We start from the raw sequence: 19,412 nt of genomic DNA, 5'->3' as shown, positions 1-19,412 counted from the left end.
AACTTACTGTCTAGCTGTGGTGCTTTATTACGAAATATACATAATGATCACATGCAGTCCTTGCCCTTAAAGCTTGTTTCCTTGAAGGCAGGCTGCCTTTGAGTCAAAAGTTATAGCAATTAAAAAAAAATTTTTTTTTTGCTGTTATTCCCAATTATAAACTCTCTTGTTCCCAGTCCAGCCATATGGGAGTTCGTGTCATCGTTAATTTTGCTTTAATTTTCAAAACAAGCAGATCAGAACACTGGAGGAAAATGTTTTCTGAATCACTTGCGCAACTATTCCTACCCCTTGCAAAAATATTGGTTTGAACACTCCATGGTTCTACCACACATTGCTTGGTAATTTCTGTATCTTGTTCCAGAGTAATACCTAGCTACAAGATCACAGACAAGTGCAGGCTTTATCAGTACTGAACTTTCAAAGAGACTTCATTCAGCACTTTTTGGAAAATAACAGGTTGTAGTTTTGACTGTTTTGCCTACTACAGGTGACCAACTGAGTGCCATACTGAATTCCATTCAGTCACGGCCTAGTCTCCCAGCTCCTTCCATCTTTGATCAAGCTGCAAAACCTCCCTCTTCCCTAGTCCACAGCCCATTTGTGTTTGGACAATCCCTTTCCTTCCAGCAACCTCAGCCACAGCTTCAGAGTAAGTCTGTCAGCCTTTCCTGCCTCATCAGCCCATTTCTGAAGCTTTACCATTGCTTGCATAACAATCTTAGTTGCTTTCTAGCTATTGGTCATCCATCAATGCACCTTCTGATTCTCCCGACCCCTGTTTTATTTTGGCTTTCCATGACTTTGAAGCAAACATCAGCCTTCCCATAGTAATTAGAGACTACTGCACTGACCTTTTGCATATTTTCTGTAGTGTTGAAAAATATATTTATACATTTTTTAAAAACCAAATCCTTTGGGATTTCAATTAAATTACAGGGTTTCAAATACTCTTGCAGTAACACTTTAAAATATCTCTTGGTACTCCTGAAGCACACAAGCCTTATGCAGTTAAATCCATTTCTATATCAGGGCCTTGTCATAAATTTTAGTATTAATGGTAAAGCTTATGATGATCACTGAAGGTCCCACCTTTCATAAATGACGTGCTGAGAAGTTTCACCACTAACAATTCTGGAAGATAAGACCATTATTTTTTTCCCATTAAGTTGAAGATAGTTGTAGTATCACATAGTAGTAGTAATATAGTTCTGGTGTCACAGCTCATTTAGCTAACATCAAGTTGTTTCAGTAGACATATCTTAGAATCGTAGAGTTGGAAGGGATCCTTAGGGTCATCTAGTCCAACCCCCTTGCAATGCAGGAATCTCAGCTAAAGCATCCATGACAGATGGCCATCCAACTTCTGCTTAAAAACTTCCAAGGAAGGAGAGTCCGCAACCTCCCAAGACTGTTCTACTGCCGAACAGATCTTACTGTCAGAAAGTTCTTCCTGGTGTTTAGTTGGGATCTCTTGTAATATGAAGCCATTGGTTCGAATCAAATCTTGTGGGTTCATATAATGCCCCAGCTGCTGTTTCCAGTAAATTTTTCTTTGCAGCTATAGAAGAACAATAATCTGCTGCTTTAGTTTAGGCTTTGGTTTATGCTTGTTTTCAAAGAACTATTTGTCTGCTCTTGAAAAGTGGTTGTGCCAGTTGATATCTTATTCCCATAAATTGGGCGCACCAGAAGAAACTGACTTGTGAATCAGAGTAAGAAACACCTTAGAACCGAAGGTCTCTCTTCAGCTTGCCCTTTGACCTAGACCTTGGGAATTATAGATTAGTTTTAAAATGCCAGCATAGATTTGTGAGCATTCTTCCTCTCTTCATGCACCTGCATCTATAGTTGATCTTGAGATATCTGGAGGTATCATAGATGCCAAGCTTACAGAGGCCAAGAATCTGTAGAAATTGGTACCATTGAATTATCTGCTTTGGGAGAGTGATCCAGATGCAGCCTCCTTTTCCGTTGTTCTCTGGTTATCAAGACCTTCCAACACACAGGTAGCAGTGGGCCTAGACCCTTTTCAGAATGGCCCTGTATTCATTCATTCACTATTTAAGAACTTTGGAGAGCCCATCCAGCACAACAGCATGGAGAAGATCTTCAGGATTCGGAATCATTTTCAGAAAGTGACTATGAGAGGGAGAGAAGCCACAAAGAGGGTTGATTCCTCCTTGACTTCATCCAAATGCATGAGGTGGTGTTGAGGTATCTAGCACTCAGGTTCTTCTGATTTTTCTGTAGAAGGGGAAGGAAGCCTCAACTAGGAGGCATTACTTCATATGATGTAGAGACAATAGCTAGCACCTTCTGGAGTCCATCTTATGACTACCAAGGCCTATGCTTGGAGGTAAGATGAGTAGCAAGGCAAGGAAGCTGCTTTATCACAAGCACCTCACCTGCTTCATTCCACACTACTCTTTTCAGAATAAAAAAAATTCCTTCCAGTAGCACCTTAAAGACCAACTAAGTTAGTTCTTGGTATGAGCTTTCGTGTGCATGCACACTTCTTCAGATACTCTTTTCAGATGGGAGATTCTAGCATCCATTGTGGCAATCACCCAAGTGAGGCAATTTCCTCTCATAAATACGTTCTTCTCTATCACATTGGCATACAAGATCCTGCAGTTTATCTATATGAGGCAAGACTATCAGTATTGCACTTGCCACTGGGATTTATTCATGGTGCTAAGACCCTCTACCCAAGGCTCTCTTGATCTTAAATATTACTGTTGCCTTGTTACTCCTTGTTACTCCCGTTCTTTACATAGTTGTTTCCATCTCTTTCATCTTTCTCACATAGCAGAGTTCTATGGCTCTTTTTGAGGATGAGCTTAAAAATTTGTAGAATATGGACGGCTTCAAAAGAAGATTAGGCAGATTCCTGGAAGATAAAGCTGCTAGCCACTATGTCTATGTTCTGCCTCCACTGTTGAAGACTGTATGCTTCTGAACGTCATTTGCAAGGAATCACAAGTGGGGAGAGTGCTGTTGTGTTTAGGTCCATCTTTCTAGCTTCCCAAAAACATATGGTTGGCCACTGAGAGAGCAGGATGCTGAACTGGACGGACCATTTTCAGAAGAAAATGTCCAGTGCCTCCCACTTCAAACCCACTTAAGCAGATAATGCCTCGGATACTTTTATCTTGTCGATCCTCAGATTTCTGTCTGTCTTAGAAACCTGAAGAAAATGTAAATGGTGTTTTGTAATTGGAATAATAGTTCATCTTCTGCTAGATATTTGGCTTTTTGACTTGAGGATAGTATTTTTTGCATGAAACAAGACACTTCCTTATAGTCTTCATAAAATATCTACTATAATAGTGATGACTGGTCTAATAGCTTTCCAAAGGATCTCAGTCACGTCGAACTCAAGGGGCTCATTTGAGACTGAAGTGCAGAGTACTATGTTCAGTTCTGGCAAAAAGTCAAAATTCCTGGGACACTTTGGGACACCTTGTGCATGAGCTTCCAAAAGCGAGAGCCTATTATCAGCACATATGTAACGTCGGATCTTTCCTTTAGTTCCCCTGCTGTGGTCCTGAATAAATGTCTTCCTCTGAAACCTGTATTTGTGTTGGGAGGAATTCCCAAGTAAGGGTCCCCCCTGCTTCAAAATAAGTAACAACTTCAGAAGAAGAATATTCCTCAGGACAGCAGTAGTGGAGGAAAGAGAGTCTCCCTTCCATGCTTGCTTTGATCCTCTTCATTATCACCCCACCCAGCAGATGGAATTTGATCAGCACCTGAGAAAGAAAGGCAGATTTAACATCTCCTCTTAAGCTGAGTTTGGCCTTCAGTTGATGAGGGTAGAGCATTCAATAAAACAACCTGCTTATGTGATAACGTATAGCACAATACCATTTTTACATTTTGTGACGTTAACGTTTCTTGGCCAAATTAAAGTGCAGTCCTTTGCATGTTTACTGGGAAGTAAAATAACACTGTGCTCACTCAGGTTACTCTCTGCTCCTATTTTAGACTTATTTATTCCCTACAACATGTGTACTGTTAACCTCTGCCAGTGGCGTAGCGTGGGGGGTGCAGGGGGGGCCGGCCGCACCGGGCGCAACATATGGGGGTTAGGGTTAGGGGGCGCAAATCCACGGGTTAGGGGGCGCAAATCCATGGGTTAGGGGGCGCAAATTACTTGCCTTGCCCCGGCAAATTACTTGCCAACCCACGCTACGCCACTGACCTCTGCAAATGTGTGTTATATGAGAAATTGTAACAGATTTACAACTGATTTTTTAAAAATTTATCATGACTCTGATCCAGAGAGGTTTATCGCATGCACACATGGGCCAACAGCCAACACATGAGTCCAAGGAAGCATTAAACTTGTTCACAGCAATCCCCTACGCAGCATGGCAAACTGGTCTTGAAACAGTGTTTGATATGGGGGTTTGATATGGGGATAACAACCATAAAACTAGGATAGCACCATCAACAGACAGAAAAATCGGGTGGGGGGCAGGTGCTAGAAATGTACTTAATCGTAGTAATGAATTGGGAAATTTTCTTCCTCAAGCACAATGTAATTACACGAATAGGATAAAGGATAAAAATGCAAAATGTAAGAAAATGCTATATGCTCTTATAAACTCATAAACTCAGATAAAAATAGCCGTGTTTCCTTTTTGTAAAATGTGCCAAGGAAATTAAAGTGTAATGACATGTATATTGATAAAATTATGGTTAATTAACCAAATTAAAACAGACTTTCAAGTCAGTGAAAAAAGTCTGATTAGTAAGGTACAAAATATAACCGTACACTTCTTATTTGAGCAGAGGCCATCCCAAGAATAACATACTAGCAAAAGTCAAAATCTTGAGGCTGGACAGGAGCATTCTTTATGAAATACCCAAAGTTTCCAAAAAGTATCAAAAATAGAATTAACATGTTGAAACTATACTCAAGTACATTCCTAGCACCTGGAATTCTTTTGGTTCCAGTTGTAGGCTTTGGTCCTTATCGCAGACTTTTTAGATCTGCTTCTGTTTATAGGAAAGCAGAAGTTTAAAAAGTTCCTTTTCCCTGAATGCAATGTTTTCCCTTTTGAGCAGACATTTTGCCCCCAAAATAGCATGCCTTAGGGTGGGGTGGGGTGGCAACCCTTCTTAGAGCACAAAAGGTTCTAGGTAAAGCAGGCCTCCTTTAGAAAAGAAGAACCCCATAAGCCTAGAATGAGAATAGTGTGTTGAAAATAAATGATTTTTAATAAGGCAAAACGAAAAGATTTCATCATTTATTACTCAAGTGTTTGGTGAACCTGAAAGCTGTTGTAGAAAAAACGGGGGTTGGCTTTTACTGCCCAACTCTCCATTAAGGGATTCAGTGTCCCCTAAGTATATTATCGGTCAAAAAAAATGGGGTGGAGGCAGGATTCAGTGAAAGAAAGGAAGATTTTTATTTCCTTTTGCAACAGTGTCCCCTGCCCCTTTGCAAGGAGGTGAGGACCAAGTATGAAGTGTGCAAGAACCAACACCCCCCCCGTAGCATTATAGATTGGTGTGAAGTCATATATTGCACAAGCTATTGGCCTTGTTTGCATGTCACATTAAACCATAGTTTAAAGCAAACTGTGGTTCAATGTGAATTAGCAGCATTCTAGTGCATGCCTTTCAAATGTTCTCACACCATTCCTCCCCTGCTTCTGTTATGCTGCAGACATGTTAACTGGGCCATTGTCAGCAAAATACTTTGTCTTTTACAGTGGTGCCTCGCAAGACGAAAAGAATCCGTTCTGTGATTCTCTTCGCCTAGCGGTTTTTTCGTCTTGCGAAGCAAGCCCATTGACGGATTAGCAGATTAGCACTTTTAGCGGCTTTTAGCGGCTTATCGGATCAGCTGATAAGCGGCTTAGAGGCTTAGAAAAAGGGGGGAGAGGAAAAAAACCCCGCAGGAACTCGCAAGACATTTTCGTCTTGCGAAGCAAGCCCATAGGAGATTCGTTTTGCGAAGCATCTCCAAAACGGAAAATTCTTTCGTCTAGCGAGTTTTCCGTCTTGCGAGGCATTTGTCTTGCGGGGCACCACTGTAGTTCAGTTAGTGTTATGCTATATGACTGAAATAGCAAAAGGACTTTGGAAAAAAGAACTCCCCTCCCCCCGTTCAAGAATAACAAATAATTCATGATCTCAGGGTGGTTATTTCTTTCTGTGAAAGTTCAATTTTGTATGCAAATGCAAAGCCAGATAATGAAAAAATATGTTCACCTAAGCTTATGAAATAATACTCAGATCTATCAAACAACATGTTTGGTTTCAGTTCACCCCTGCTCAATAACAACAGCAAAAGCAGTCAATGAGCAGAACAAAGCAAAGCCATTCATTAGCTGCTGTTTCATTCTTATTATTTAATCAACCATTTGCTTCCCATGAGAATTTGGGCTGAGGTTTTCCTGAACGTTGTCTTGAAAAATAACATTAATTTATTATTTTGGAGAAGAGTAACATCTTTACTTTATTTTTAATCCTTAAGCGTAAGCTAAAAATGAATTTGATTATGCTGCAGAAAAGTTGTGTCGCATCAGAACTGCTTGCTTTGCTTGTTTTATCTTTGCTATTTTCCCATTGAATCTATGCTGCTTCTGTGCCACTGTTTTCCACTATAGAAACTCCATCCTGCTGCCTTGCTTCTCGTGAGCGCATTTACAAAAGTAATGATGTAGCTGGCCCTGCTTCTGCTATTTCATCTCTCTCTCACAAGCTAAAGGGTGGGTATGCATGCCATTGTAGACAGGTTATTCATAATTTGTTGGAAATCCATAAGTAAATGTTTTCCTGCTGAGCACCCCATTTCATTCACTTGAAAAAGGTTTGCTTTTCTTAAGTGCAATAATTTAATGACTTACAGTGGTGCCCCGCAAGACGAATGCCTCGCAAGACGGAAAACCCACTAGACGAAAGGGTTTTCCGTTTTGGAGGTGCTTCGCAAAACGAATTTCGTATGGGCTTGCTTCGCAAGACGACAATGCCTTGCGAGTTCCTGCGGGGTTTTTTCCCTCCCCCCCTTTTTCTAAGCTGCTAAGCCGCTTATCAGCTGATCTGATCAGCAGATAAGCCGCTAATAGCGCTAATCCGCTAATCCGTCAGTGGGCTTGCTTCGCAAGAGGAAAAAACCGCTAGACGAAGAGAATCACAGAACGGATTCTTTTCGTCTTGCGAGGCACCACTGTACTATAAATGTGTGGTATGCACGACTCAACATTCATAAACGTGAGCTTCAGAAATCACTCCAGTAGCATTGGGAAATACGTGGAAATGATTATTTGCCTCTTTGTGGAAAAGGAAGCAATGCAATATATTTATTTTAGTTTACAGTGAATAAAATGATTTAGTGTCTTGTTTATATCTAAGCAAAAATAGAATAGCATTTTTACATACTTGGAACACAGTGTGCTTTTATTTGGGGGGGTACAATTGAGAAGCATTATATGGGCTCATTTATTTACTAATTTATTTTTTAAATAATATTTATTTCCCACGGGTGTCCCAATGTAGCTTACAGAAGATTTTTAGGCTAAAAGCACACTCAAATTTAATACAGAAACAGAAATTCCACCGTGTGCATTTGAAATCAGAATTATTTAAGCAGCATTTCCAACCCTTCTGCCTGTCTTTTCCTGATGTTAAGCCACGCAGGAACTCCCTCCAAGTTCCTCAGAGGCAAGTGAGTAGGACTGAGCAGCTAGATTTTACTTTAGTTCACAGTGGAATTGGTTTTGCCTTGCTGTGGTGAACATGACTTGCAGAATATGCCTCTGAACTGTTCTTTAAATTGTAGTTGATACTTTTGATGTATATTTTAGCCAGTTGTAGGTTGTCAGATGAGCAAGGTTTAAGAACCTTGATATTAGATAGTGCAATTCTGTTAAATCTAGTCACTAATTTTTTTGATAAAGTTTTGTCAGTTAAAATAAAAAAAGGAACGACGTTAGCCTTTTCCTTGTGTCTTCTTGAGTTAGTCTCATTACGTATAGAGTGTTGTTTTGAATATGTACACTCAAGTAAAAATTTTAGCTACATGTTGAACACTGTTAAACCACTAGTCTCAATCTTGAAAGGATATTATATTAGTTGAATCTAAGGTACCTTTCTGCAAGTGGAAGGGGACCTTTTCATGATGGAAAGGGGTTGGATCTACTGAGGACTTCTGTGAAAAGTGGAGATTTTTTTCGGCCAATTTCTCCTTTCCCCTTCAGTGGGGTGTTGTGGCAGAATTTTTTTTTTTTTTGGGGGGGGGGAGCACGAACTGAGACCTAAGTGTGCCCTATTCCATAAGTGAAGTTCCACATGGAGCTCTGGATCCAACCTTATGTGCAGAAACCTTTCCCGATACACAAATAACTTTGCCATATTGGGCCTTTGCATGCCTACACACACACACACACACACACACACACACACACACCCAACTTCAGTAGTTCAGCTGTAGATGCAGCACACTTTGTTTTGACTGGATCACTCAAACATTTCTTGAGGCAGTAGTCCAAGTTGCAATTACCTTCCTGTAGGAGGCAGTTAGTTCTACTACTTTTTAGCAGGGAGACCCTCATATAGGCTTGAATCCAAGGGTCATTTCTGCTCCTGTTCCTAATTCTGCTAATTCCCCAGCCTCACTGCATCCTCCCACCCTGTCGAATTCCATGCCATTCTAGAAGATCTGTTGACCCTCAGAAGCAGTTTGGTGTATATCAAGGAGAAGTCAAGATAGTCGCATTGTGCAAACTGTGTTCTCATGCTTCTCTGAATCCAACCAATAAAGTATTGAACTCCCTGTTTTCTCTCTTCTATCTGTCTATATCTATCTATCTATCTATCTATCTATCTATCTATCTATCTATCTAGTATTCTCTACTCCTATCCTGCGTTGTGATCTGTTGTATTATAAATGAGCACTTTCCCTTTAATGCCATTATAAAATGTGCCATACAGGTGACAGAGTGAATTTCACTGCAGCTGCTAGACCAGTTTCTTCAGCAGGGAAATCCGATATGGCTTCGAAGTACAGAGCAGACAGCAGGTCACCTAAACCCGATAGCCGTATGAGCCACCAAGCTACAGACCAGAAGAAGCCCAGGAATATAGAGAGCTTATCTGCGAGCGAATCGTTGATGCTAAAATCTGACACTGCAAAACTGAGGTCAGATTCCCACAGCAGATCATTATCTCCAAACCACAACACCCTGCAAACCTTAAAAACTGACGGAAGGACAACATCTGGTCTGAGGGCAGAATCGCCAGGGCCAGGAACTCGATCATCTTCTCCAAAGACGATCTCAGCAGGGAAATCCTGCACATCTGGTGTCGGATCTCGCCGTTCCTCATCTCCTCACGAGAAGACCCTGTCTCAGAAACCTTCAGCCCCCGTGAAAACAAAGCTTGATCCTCCACGGGAGAGATCTAAGTCCGATTCATATACACTTGACCCAGATACCCTTCGCAAAAAGAAAGCACCCCTAACAGAACCACTGAGGGGAAGGTCCACTTCTCCCAAACCAAAAATTGTTTCGAAAGATGGGAAACCTGGGGCTGAAACCGAAAACCGAGCCCCTTCCCCTCACGTTGTGCAAGAAAACCTTCACAGTGAAGTTGTTGAAGTCTGTACTTCAAGTACCTTAAAGACCAATAGCATCACAGACAGTACTTGTGAAGATAACTCTGAATTCAAGAGCGTGGACGATTGCTCGAACAAAGTTCATTTCAGCATAGGAAAAGCACCGCTGAAAGATGAGCAGGACACGAGGGCATCTCCCAAAGTGAGCCGCAAATGTGCAAATAGGCATACAAGACCCAAAAAGGAAAAGTCCGTATGCCTTTTCAAAGGCGATGGCTCCAGACCAGTAGAGCCCGCCAAACAAGCAATGTCTCCATCTGTGGCTGAATGTGCCCGGGCTGTCTTTGCTTCTTTCCTGTGGCATGAAGGAATAGTCCACGATGCAATGGCCTGCTCGTCTTTTTTGAAATTCAACCCAGAACTTTCGAAGGAGCATGCACCCATTAGAAGCAATCTTGGCCAACAGCCTGCAGAGGAGAAAGAAACCAAGCTGAAAAATAGACATTCCCTGGAAATATCTTCTGCTCTGAATATGTTTAACATAGCTCCCCATGGGCCTGACATATCGAAAATGGGCAGCATAAACAAAAATAAGGTCCTCTCAATGCTTAAAGAGCCTCCTCTTCATGAACGATGTGAGGATGGAAAAAGTGAAGCTACCTCTTTTGAAACTACCAGTCACCATACTATGAAGTCCAAGTCTCCTCTTCCATTAACCCTCCAACACCTGGTAGCCTTCTGGGAAGACATTTCTCTGGCAACGATCAAGGCAGCTTCTCAGAACATGATTTTTCCAAGCCCCGGGTCCTGTGCCGTGCTGAAGAAGAAAGAAAGCGACAAAGATAGCAAGAAGTCCAAAAAGGAAAAGAAGAAGAAAGAAAAAGCGGAGGCCAGACCGAGGGGAAATCTCTTTGGTGAGATGGCTCAGCTGGCAGTGGGAGGACCAGAGAAAGATACCATCTGTGAACTGTGTGGGGAATCCCACCCATACCCAGTGACGTACCACATGAGACAAGCTCATCCAGGTAAGATGCTCGTTTCACAAAAGTGATTTTTTGCATCAGGCAAAGGACCCTTTTGGCATATGGCAAAGAGAATGGGAGCAGACCCAGAGGTGTTTGAGGGCTAAACTATAGGCATGATGGCAGCAGTCGTGTTTCGTTTCATCATGTGTTCGCCCTGTTCATGTAAAAACCAAAGAACGTGGCACCAGAATGTCTGTGGGGACCAGAATTGGGTAGGCCACTTTTGCCTGATAAGAGGGACAACACACTTTTTGATCACCACATTGTGATCTTGCAGTAGATACCTCAGACTTGAACTTTACCACTCATGAGCTGATGGATGGTGATTTCAGCCCTGCTTTCCGTAGGAGCCATGTCTCTGTGTGCCCCACACCTGATATTGCATATTATGGGACAGGTGGGCGTGGTTTGGGGTAAACAGCCTTACAGGTCAAATCGAGACCTGTGCTGGCCTAAATTTGGCTCACAGGCCAAAGGTTTGCAACCCCTGTTTTGAAGACTCGGCTCTCTGTGACTATGTGGCCGGGCAAACCAAATAATGGATTTAGAGCTTACTATTAAACATGATTTTTTGTTATTTTAAGGTTGTGGCCGCTATGCTGGTGGACAAGGCTATAACAGCATTGGGCACTTCTGTGGAGGATGGGCTGGCAATTGTGGCGATGGTGGCATAGGAGGAAGCACATGGTACCTAGTCTGTGATCGGTGCAGAGAGAAATACCTCCGTGAAAAGCAGGCAGCAGCAAGAGAAAAGGTATTTTATTTCTTCCATTCTACAGCAAGACTGTGGAGTTTCTGCAGGAATGCCCTCTAGGAATAATGTACCTATGTTCTCCTTACACCAATCTAGGTGTGTTCTGACTGCATTATTCCCTACTGTACCTGGAAGTCTGAGAACTCGCTGCGCTTTGGGGTTGCAGAAAGCGTATCTTGCAGCTAATATTGCACTTCATGCGTATACCTTACATCCAGATTGTAAATGGCCATTTCCTTGACTGTATGAATTGCTTTCAGAAGACCAGGAAAGCAAGCTTTTATAAGTTGGAAAATAGTTCTTTCTTTCAGGCTGCCCATGCCATTAAAAGACCGAAATAGAAGTATGGCAGGCAAGACAGTGGCTAACGACCACACAAAAAGTGGGCTAGTAAGTTTAATGAACTTATCGTATTTTTTGCTCTATAAGACTCACTTTTTCCCTCCTAAAAAGTAAGAGGAAATGTGTGTGCGTCTTATGGAGCGAATGCAGGCTGCGCAGCTATCCCAGAAGCCAGAACAGCAAGAGGCATTGCTGCTTTTGCTGCGCAGCGACCCCTCTTGCTGTTCTGGCTTCTGGGATTCAGAATATTTTTTTTATTGTTTTCCTCCTCCAAAAACTAGGTGCGTCTTGTGGTCTGGTGCGTCTTATAGAGCGAAAAATACGGTACTTAAAATACTGCTGTTTACTGGGCTAAAATCAAAAAGTCAAAAATGGGAAAAGAATATGATCCTTAGACTTGCATTTGTCATCTGCCACAGTCACAGGGCTGTCACATTTGGGTGTACTGAATGCTCAGTGTTCCCATTGACTGTGAAAGAGAGAAAACTATGCATTTATAGTAGGGGTTGCTGGTTCTGCTATCAATTCTGTGTTGTATCTATGGAATGCAAGAATAATTTCTTACAAAGGCATATAAGCTGTTCTAAGCCCAAGGGAGATGCTATCCTGAGAGGCCAAGATTGTCCTCCATGTGATACCAGGAAAAGAATTTCGCATGAAGCATACTTCCATTTTCACCCACACATGCTAGTTGAGTAGTGAAGAAGGGATGAAGTATAAGCAGTGGAGGTCTGGTATAAGGTGCTAAAGCTGCAGTGCTTAGCAAGGGTATTGTTCCCTCTTGTTGGACCCTGAAGCTCCACTGCCATGGTTACGAAGTAGCATTCTTTGTCTCCCTGTAGGTCAAACAGTCTAGGAGAAAGCCAATGCAAGTTAAGACACCTCGTGCCTTGCCCACCATGGAAGCCCATCAAGTGATCAAAGCAAATGCATTGTTCTTGCTGGCCTTGAGCAGTGCAGCTGAGCCCAGTATTCTGTGTTACCACCCTTCCAAGCCATTCCAGTCGCAGCTTCCGAGCGTCAAGGAAGGCATCTCGGAGGATTTCCCTGTTAAAATGACTTGTCTCTATCTTCAGACGTTAGCAAGGTAACAATAAACAAATATGCATATTGACTCCCTCCCAAATGTGCCTTAATATCATTAATAACTCTGCTTTTCTAAAATGCATTTACTTTGTCTTGAGATAACAATAGCTTTAAAACTCAAAATCCACTGTATTGGTGTTAAGGGTAATCATTATTGCTATTAGGTCAAGGATTCCTAGTTTAAAGAAGCAATCTGTTAATTAACTGGAATCACTAACTATAATCATTACTTTTGTGTGTGTTAGATCATTTTCAGTAAATAACATCCAGCTCTTTGAAGCATGGCTACAGGTGGGTTTTAAAGTTTTTAAAAGCACATGTTAACTGTGTCTTGATGATTTTTTTACTATATATACTTTCTGAGTGTCTGATGTCTGTGCTTTAAGAAGCCTGTTTGCAGCACTGAACACACAATCACATGGCATTCAGACCACTTTAAGAGTTCATTGGGCACGATGGAGTGAATATCTTCTTAAGGTATAGAATGTAAAATCTCATAAGAAAATAGACTATACTGGAAGTGACAGATTCTGGCTGGAGTCCATTTTGTCTTTGCTTCCGCAAAGAGAATCAGTTGGATTCTCTCCAGAGATCTTACTGAATTTCCAGGTAAGATCCTTTGCTGGGAGTCATATTGCTGCTGAACTTCCCTTCCTTGGAAAAGGGTGCATATGCAGATGGCACTTGCAAGGTTTGTATTTTGAACCTTGCTGACTTGTTTCTCAGCCTGTCATCCCACCCAACCTTTACCTCTCAAATTAGGAAAAAGGGGAGTTGTAAAACGAGATTTAATAATTTTGAAAGCTTCCTTGGTTGATCAGAACTTAGAGACATTTAGCCTGTGTAGTGGTATGGTTTTGATGAGCTAGTGTCTTTGGAAGGTTAGTTGAAATACTATGTCCCAGGTGTGTTTAGGTAACCATTAGGCAAAATGATAGTACTATATCATTTTTGGTGGGTTTATGCATTTAAATGATTGGTTGATGACTGATTGGACCAAAAAAGCCTTGGCTTTACATAACATGTGGTGTCTAATTCTTTTCAGACATCATCATGAAAACTTTGTTGGCTATCAAGACGACAACCTCTTTCAGGATGAGATGAGGTATTTGCGCTCAACTTCAGTACCTGCACCTTATATATCTGTTACTCCTGATGCCAGTCCTAATGTCTTTGAGGAGCCAGAAAGTAACATGAAATCCATGCCACCAAGGTATTCCAATGTGTATGTTAGTATGTGTTGGTGTGCTAACTTCTAAATTGTGATTTATTTATTTATTTGCAACTCTTCATAACACTATTTTGAGAAAAGCCTCAAGAGACCATCTTATTATACTTACTGAAACCAAAGATAGTGTGAAGAACAATTTATGTTTACCACCTTTTTTATAAGCTCAAGAAGAAACTGATTTCTTGCACTAGCCTTCATGATGTTTCATCTAAGGAACTGGTAATCCAGTAAAAATGGTAATGTAATGTAATGTAATGTAATGTAATGTCTGACATAGAAACTCTTAAAAGGTTCATATAGTCTATAATTTTGTCAGAAATAAAGACGTTGATTGTTTCATTCTAGATAAGCTGAAACCCTGCTGCTGAACATCTTAGAATTTGCAAGATAATTTGTAATTTTCTGCGGGCCAGCACAGACATAATGCTTTCCATCCCTGAATTAAAGCCCTCTTTCATGCAAAAGCCTCTTAACCACAGTTTGTAATCATATCTGCACAATGCTTAATGCTAATCAGGATTCACTCCTAAATGCATGGTTTGAAATCAGTTTTGGAAACCTTAGAAATCTAGGATCAAGAAATGGTTGATTGAACTCATGAGCTTTCCCTGTTTGTTACTAGGAGATATACTTAAATTATTGGGTTGCTAAAATGCATATACCTATAAATATGTTAATTAATGCACTGTTATCTTTCTAGTTTAGAGACTAGTCCCATCACAGATACAGATTTAGCAAAGCGCACAGTTTTTCAGAGGTCGTATTCAGTCGTTGCATCGGAATATGATAAACAACATTCCATTTTACCTGCACGAGTAAAGGCTATCCCCAGAAGGAGAGTCAACAGTGGAGATGCAGGTAAGGCTAGTGACTTTGCCAGCTGTGAAAATATTTAACTATTTGTGTGGATGCTACTTTGCTTCTTTGTGATTTCTGTGCAATCCCAAATATGAGTTCTGCTGCAGAGCACTGATCAGAACTTTCTAGAGTTAAGTGACAGAGGCTTTAGCATGAAGACTCTGCCCCCAGTCATCACAACACGTTCTCAAAGAGACATGGCTGGTGCCTTCTTGCTTCCTTCCGTCTTGGCCGTCACCTTCAGGAAAAGCTTTTCTTTTGAAAGAGTTAGGCCCATTTTTCTTCTTCTTTTGTTTCTTTATTTTCTCCCTGCGGCGTTCTTCTTTTGCATTTAATTTTGTTTTTGGTCAGTATTGAGTCAGTGAGCCCCTTCACCATTATGCACAATGGGCAACCCCCCCCCCCTTTTAAGTGTTCAGCTTTCTAATTGTCCACAATGCACAGCACATCCAAAAGCAGTATCTGTCTGAGCCTGAACATCCAAAGTGTAATATCTGATGAATGTAAAAGGTTGCAGCCAAACTGTTTGCCTGAGAATTAAGATACTCGTTCAGTATAACCAACAAGTAATGTTTGGACAGATTATTTGCACAGTTTCTGCTTTCAGTAAATTAATACTAATATACTAACCTTCTTAGTATATTATTAACTCTCTAATATGTACGTATTTTTATGCTTTTAAATAGAAGTGGGGTCATCTCTCCTGAGACATCCATCTCCTGAACTTTCTCGGTTAATCTCCGCCCACAGCTCTCTTTCCAAAGGAGAGAGAAATTTCCAGTGGCCTGTTCTGGCATTTGTAATCCAACATCATGACTTGGAGGGACTTGAAATTGCAATGAAACAAGCTTTAAGAAAATCAGCTTGCCGGGTGTTTGCTATGGAGGTATTTAGTGCCTTAATTATCATCCGAATCAGTGTCACATCAGGAATTCATTCTCTTTGTAATAGCATTTTTATTTTTCCAAAGTGTTTTATCGTGATGTGTGAATGTAGGCAGCTGGACTTACTTCTGAGTAAACTTGCTTGAGGGTGTGCTAGGTTAAGATATCTAGAATGCCATCTATTTCTGGTTCCTCTGTGTAGCTAGCTGCCTTAGTTGCTATCAGAATACAGTCAAACCTCATGATACGTCCGCTTCAGGTTGCGTGTTTTCATCTTGTGTCCCGCGGCAACCCGGAAGTACCTGAACCATCCGTAACACGAGGTTCCACTGTACTGACTTTTCTCTAAATGTGACTAACAACCAGTACATGCAGTTTATGCAGTTACTTGCATTTCAGTTCAGCACCTGTCACTCCCATGAGTTAACTTTCTGGTTTTCTTACTACTACATCATCAGCCAGCTAACTGCAAATGTCTGTAAAAAAAATAACAGTGCCCTACATGTGTCTAGATTGTCTTACTATCATGGATTGCATAAACTGCACGTGTTTTCTACAAAATACTATTGCATCCTCTGAAATTTGGAATCTCCCCTCCAGTTTTCCTCTGTACTTAAACTCCACGACTTTTATGTTTCTAGGCTTTTAACTGGCTTCTCTGCAATGTCATTCAAACAACATCGCTTCACGATATTTTATGGCATTTTGTGGCATCCCTGACTCCTGCCCCTGTGGAGCCAGAGGAAGAAGAGGATGAAGAGAACAAAGCAAACAAAGAAAACGCTGAACAAGTAAGTTGAAGTGCTTGCAACTTAGCTCACTGTGATGATGTACTATGGAACCAAGTGCATCACCTTTTCCCAATCACCTAATATTATCTCAGCAGGTTTTATAATGCCTGTGAAGACAGTGTTTTATTGAAGATAAAATAAAATAAAATATCAGAATTGCATCAGTTTTCTGTTTTAACAGGCAGGGTACAACATTTGTAAGGAAAGTAGTTTTGATTATTTTTTGTCACCAATGACCAATTTATACCAGCAAAGGATAAAATATACAGCATTCTCTATAGAAGACAAAATAAAAATAGAAAGAATATTGACTTAATATTGATCAGAACTGTAAGGTAAATCATGTGCCTTTTGTCAGAGTCCTCATCTTAATTGCAGTGCAGAAAAACAGACCATCTTGAATCGTGTTGCAATATATATGGGTGCGTAATTAAGCACACACCTATTAATTTTATTAAGTTATGCATATAGAATTTTGAAAGCCTCAGATCCTGAATAAATACTGGGGAAAGGGTTAACATAATGAGAACAGCCAGACGTGAGTGTGCCCTTACTTCAAGAGGGCAGCTTTTCAGACGTAACTTACGCAATTTGAATTTCAGGAAAAGGATACAAGAGTCTGTGAGCATCCGTTGTCTGACATAGTGATTGCTGGTGAAGCAGCTCATCCTTTGCCCCATACTTTCCACCGTTTGCTACAGACCATCTCTGACCTCATGATGTCTCTCCCAAGTGGAAGTTCATTGCAACAGATGGCTCTGAGGTAGGTGCTACATACAGAAAAAAATTTCTCCTTTAAAAAATTGAGCAGAGAGAAGGTAAACACACACACACACACACACCACCTTTTTTCCATTTAGAGCAAAAGTAGGAAAAAAGCTACCTACAGTGGTGCCCCACAAGACGAATGCCTCGCAAGACGGAAAACTCGCTAGACAAAAGAGTTTTCCGTTTTGGAGGTGCTTCGCAAAACGAATCTCCTATGGGCTTGCTTTGCAAGACGAAAATGTCTTGCGAGTTCCTGCGGGGTTTTTTCCCTCCCCCCCTTTTTCTAAGCCGCTAAGCCGCTTATCAGCTGATCCGATAAGCCGCTAAAAGCCGCTAATAGCGCTAATCCGCTAATCCGTCAATGGGCTTGCTTCGCAAGACGAAAAAACCACTAGACGAAGAGAATCACAGAACGGATTCTTTTCGTCTTGCGAGGCACCACTGTACTCAGATATTTAGACACCAGCTCTGTATGTGGCTGGGCACATTTCAGTATGCAGGGTTCAAATTCCCAGAATTAGGATGCTTCACAAGGTAATTGGTAGGATTTGTTATACTGGACATATTAACACAAGTTTTTTGCTTGCATTTTGGAGCAATAGGAAACCATAGAATCCTGCTTCCGTCTTGTAAGAGCTGAGTACATTGACTGGTCAGGATTCCTGTATTTAAAACGGAGTAAAAATGGTTTACTTCTTTCATGTACCTTCCTGCCTCCGAGCAGGTATAAATGTGGATTTAAACTTGTCAGGATATATGGAGAATAACCCCTTGTTCCAGTACTGCAGTTGCCTTGCTTCTGATCTGCAGCTCTGGCACCATTTCAAAAAAACAAAAGCAGGCTTCTTCCAGAAGCAATGCCAACAAATTGCAGATTGTGACGACACTCCATTGGCTACTACTTGCATCTGGCTATGTAATTATGTCATTGCCCTTGCTCTTGAGCAGTCTACATTCAGATTGGGCTGTGTAATGACCATGAAGCTGGATCAAATGCTTGAATATGTAAACATTTTCCTACCATTTCCCAACCTGCTCATTCATGAAGAGTGTGTGTTCCATATTGCAAAGACTTGTGTCCCCCCCCCCAAAAAAAATTTAAGTACACCTCCTTTTGTTCAGCTGTACAGTGGTGCCTCGCAAGACGAAAAGAATCCGTTCTGTGATTCTCTTCGTCTAGCGGTTTTTTTCGTCTTGCGAAGCAAGCCCATTGAAGGATTAGCGGATTAGTGCTATTAGCGGCTTTTAGCTGCTTTTAGCGGCTTATCTGCTGATCGGATCAGCTGATAAGCGGCTTAGCGGTTTAGAAAAAGGGGGGGAGGAAAAAAACACCAGCAGGAACTCGCAAGACATTGTCGTCTTGCGAAGCAAGCCCATAGGAAATTCGTTTTGCGAAGCACCTCCAAAACGGAAAACTCTTTCGTCTAGCGAGTTTTCCGTCTTGCGAGGCATTCGTCTTGCGGGGCACCACTGTACTTATTTAGCCCATATTAATGTAAGACCTCATTCGTTACTTTCAGAGACAAACAATAATGGAACTGACATCTAATATCCTTCAAGTATTGTTAGCCTCTAGATCTGAGGCCCTTCCCTGTCTTTTCTGTTGTTAGTCTTGAATCTCAGGTGGGTGCAGTGGCGTAGCGGGGGAGGGGCTGAGGGGGCCATCGCCCCAGGCACAGTTTGGGGGAACGCAACACAGCGCTCTGCCCCATAGTGAACCCAGCACTATGACACTGCTAACAGCTGCTGGGGCTGGGGCGTTTGCCTCCTTCCCAGCCAGAGGGCACAGTGTGAAGGACACAACTGTTCACGGCGTCTTTCCTGTGAGAACAGCGCTGCTCACAAAAGCATCGCTGGGCTCTCAAGGCCCAGGGCACATGCCTGCCCGTGGCTATGAGTGCGCCCTGCTTTGTAGCAGAAGAAGAAGAGTTTGGATTTGATGTCCCGCTTTATCACTACCGTAAGGCGTCTCAAAGGGACACGGGTGGTGCTGTGGGTTAAACCACAGAGTCTAGGACTTGCCAATCAGAAGGTCGGCGGTTCGAATCCCCGCGACGGGTTGAGCTCCCATTGCTCGGAACCTGCTCCTGCCAATCTAGCAG

The 19,412-nt window shown here is 41.7% G+C and overlaps 1 protein-coding gene across 42 annotated transcripts in view; it reads left to right on the top strand.

Moving 5' to 3' along the window:
* The window catches only part of MYCBP2 (MYC binding protein 2), a 145,150-nt gene that overhangs the window by 100,498 nt on the left and 25,240 nt on the right, over positions 1-19,412 (top strand). For 19 of the 42 annotated variants that reach the window (XM_083500972.1, XM_083500967.1, XM_083500957.1 and 16 more), the window contains 8 exons: positions 8,950-10,596; positions 11,181-11,350; positions 12,535-12,779; positions 13,824-13,991; positions 14,710-14,867; positions 15,554-15,753; positions 16,393-16,542; positions 17,145-17,305. In XM_083500972.1, the coding sequence (XP_083357098.1) occupies positions 8,950-10,596; positions 11,181-11,350; positions 12,535-12,779; positions 13,824-13,991; positions 14,710-14,867; positions 15,554-15,753; positions 16,393-16,542; positions 17,145-17,305 (2,899 nt within the window). Of the gene's footprint in view, positions 1-490; positions 653-6,626; positions 6,729-8,949; positions 10,597-11,180; positions 11,351-12,534; positions 12,780-13,823; positions 13,992-14,709; positions 14,868-15,553; positions 15,754-16,392; positions 16,543-17,144; positions 17,306-19,412 lie in introns of all 42 variants that reach the window. The other 23 variants (XM_083500976.1, XM_083500954.1, XM_083500974.1 and 20 more) reach the window with 3 other exon arrangements.

Source organism: Podarcis liolepis (genome assembly GCF_965112155.1).
Source record: "Podarcis liolepis genome assembly, chromosome: 4".
In the NCBI taxonomy this organism is placed as follows: Eukaryota; Metazoa; Chordata; class Lepidosauria; order Squamata; family Lacertidae; genus Podarcis; species Podarcis liolepis.
Note: the sequence above shows the minus strand (reverse complement) of the source record. Positions and strands in the feature narration are given on the sequence as shown.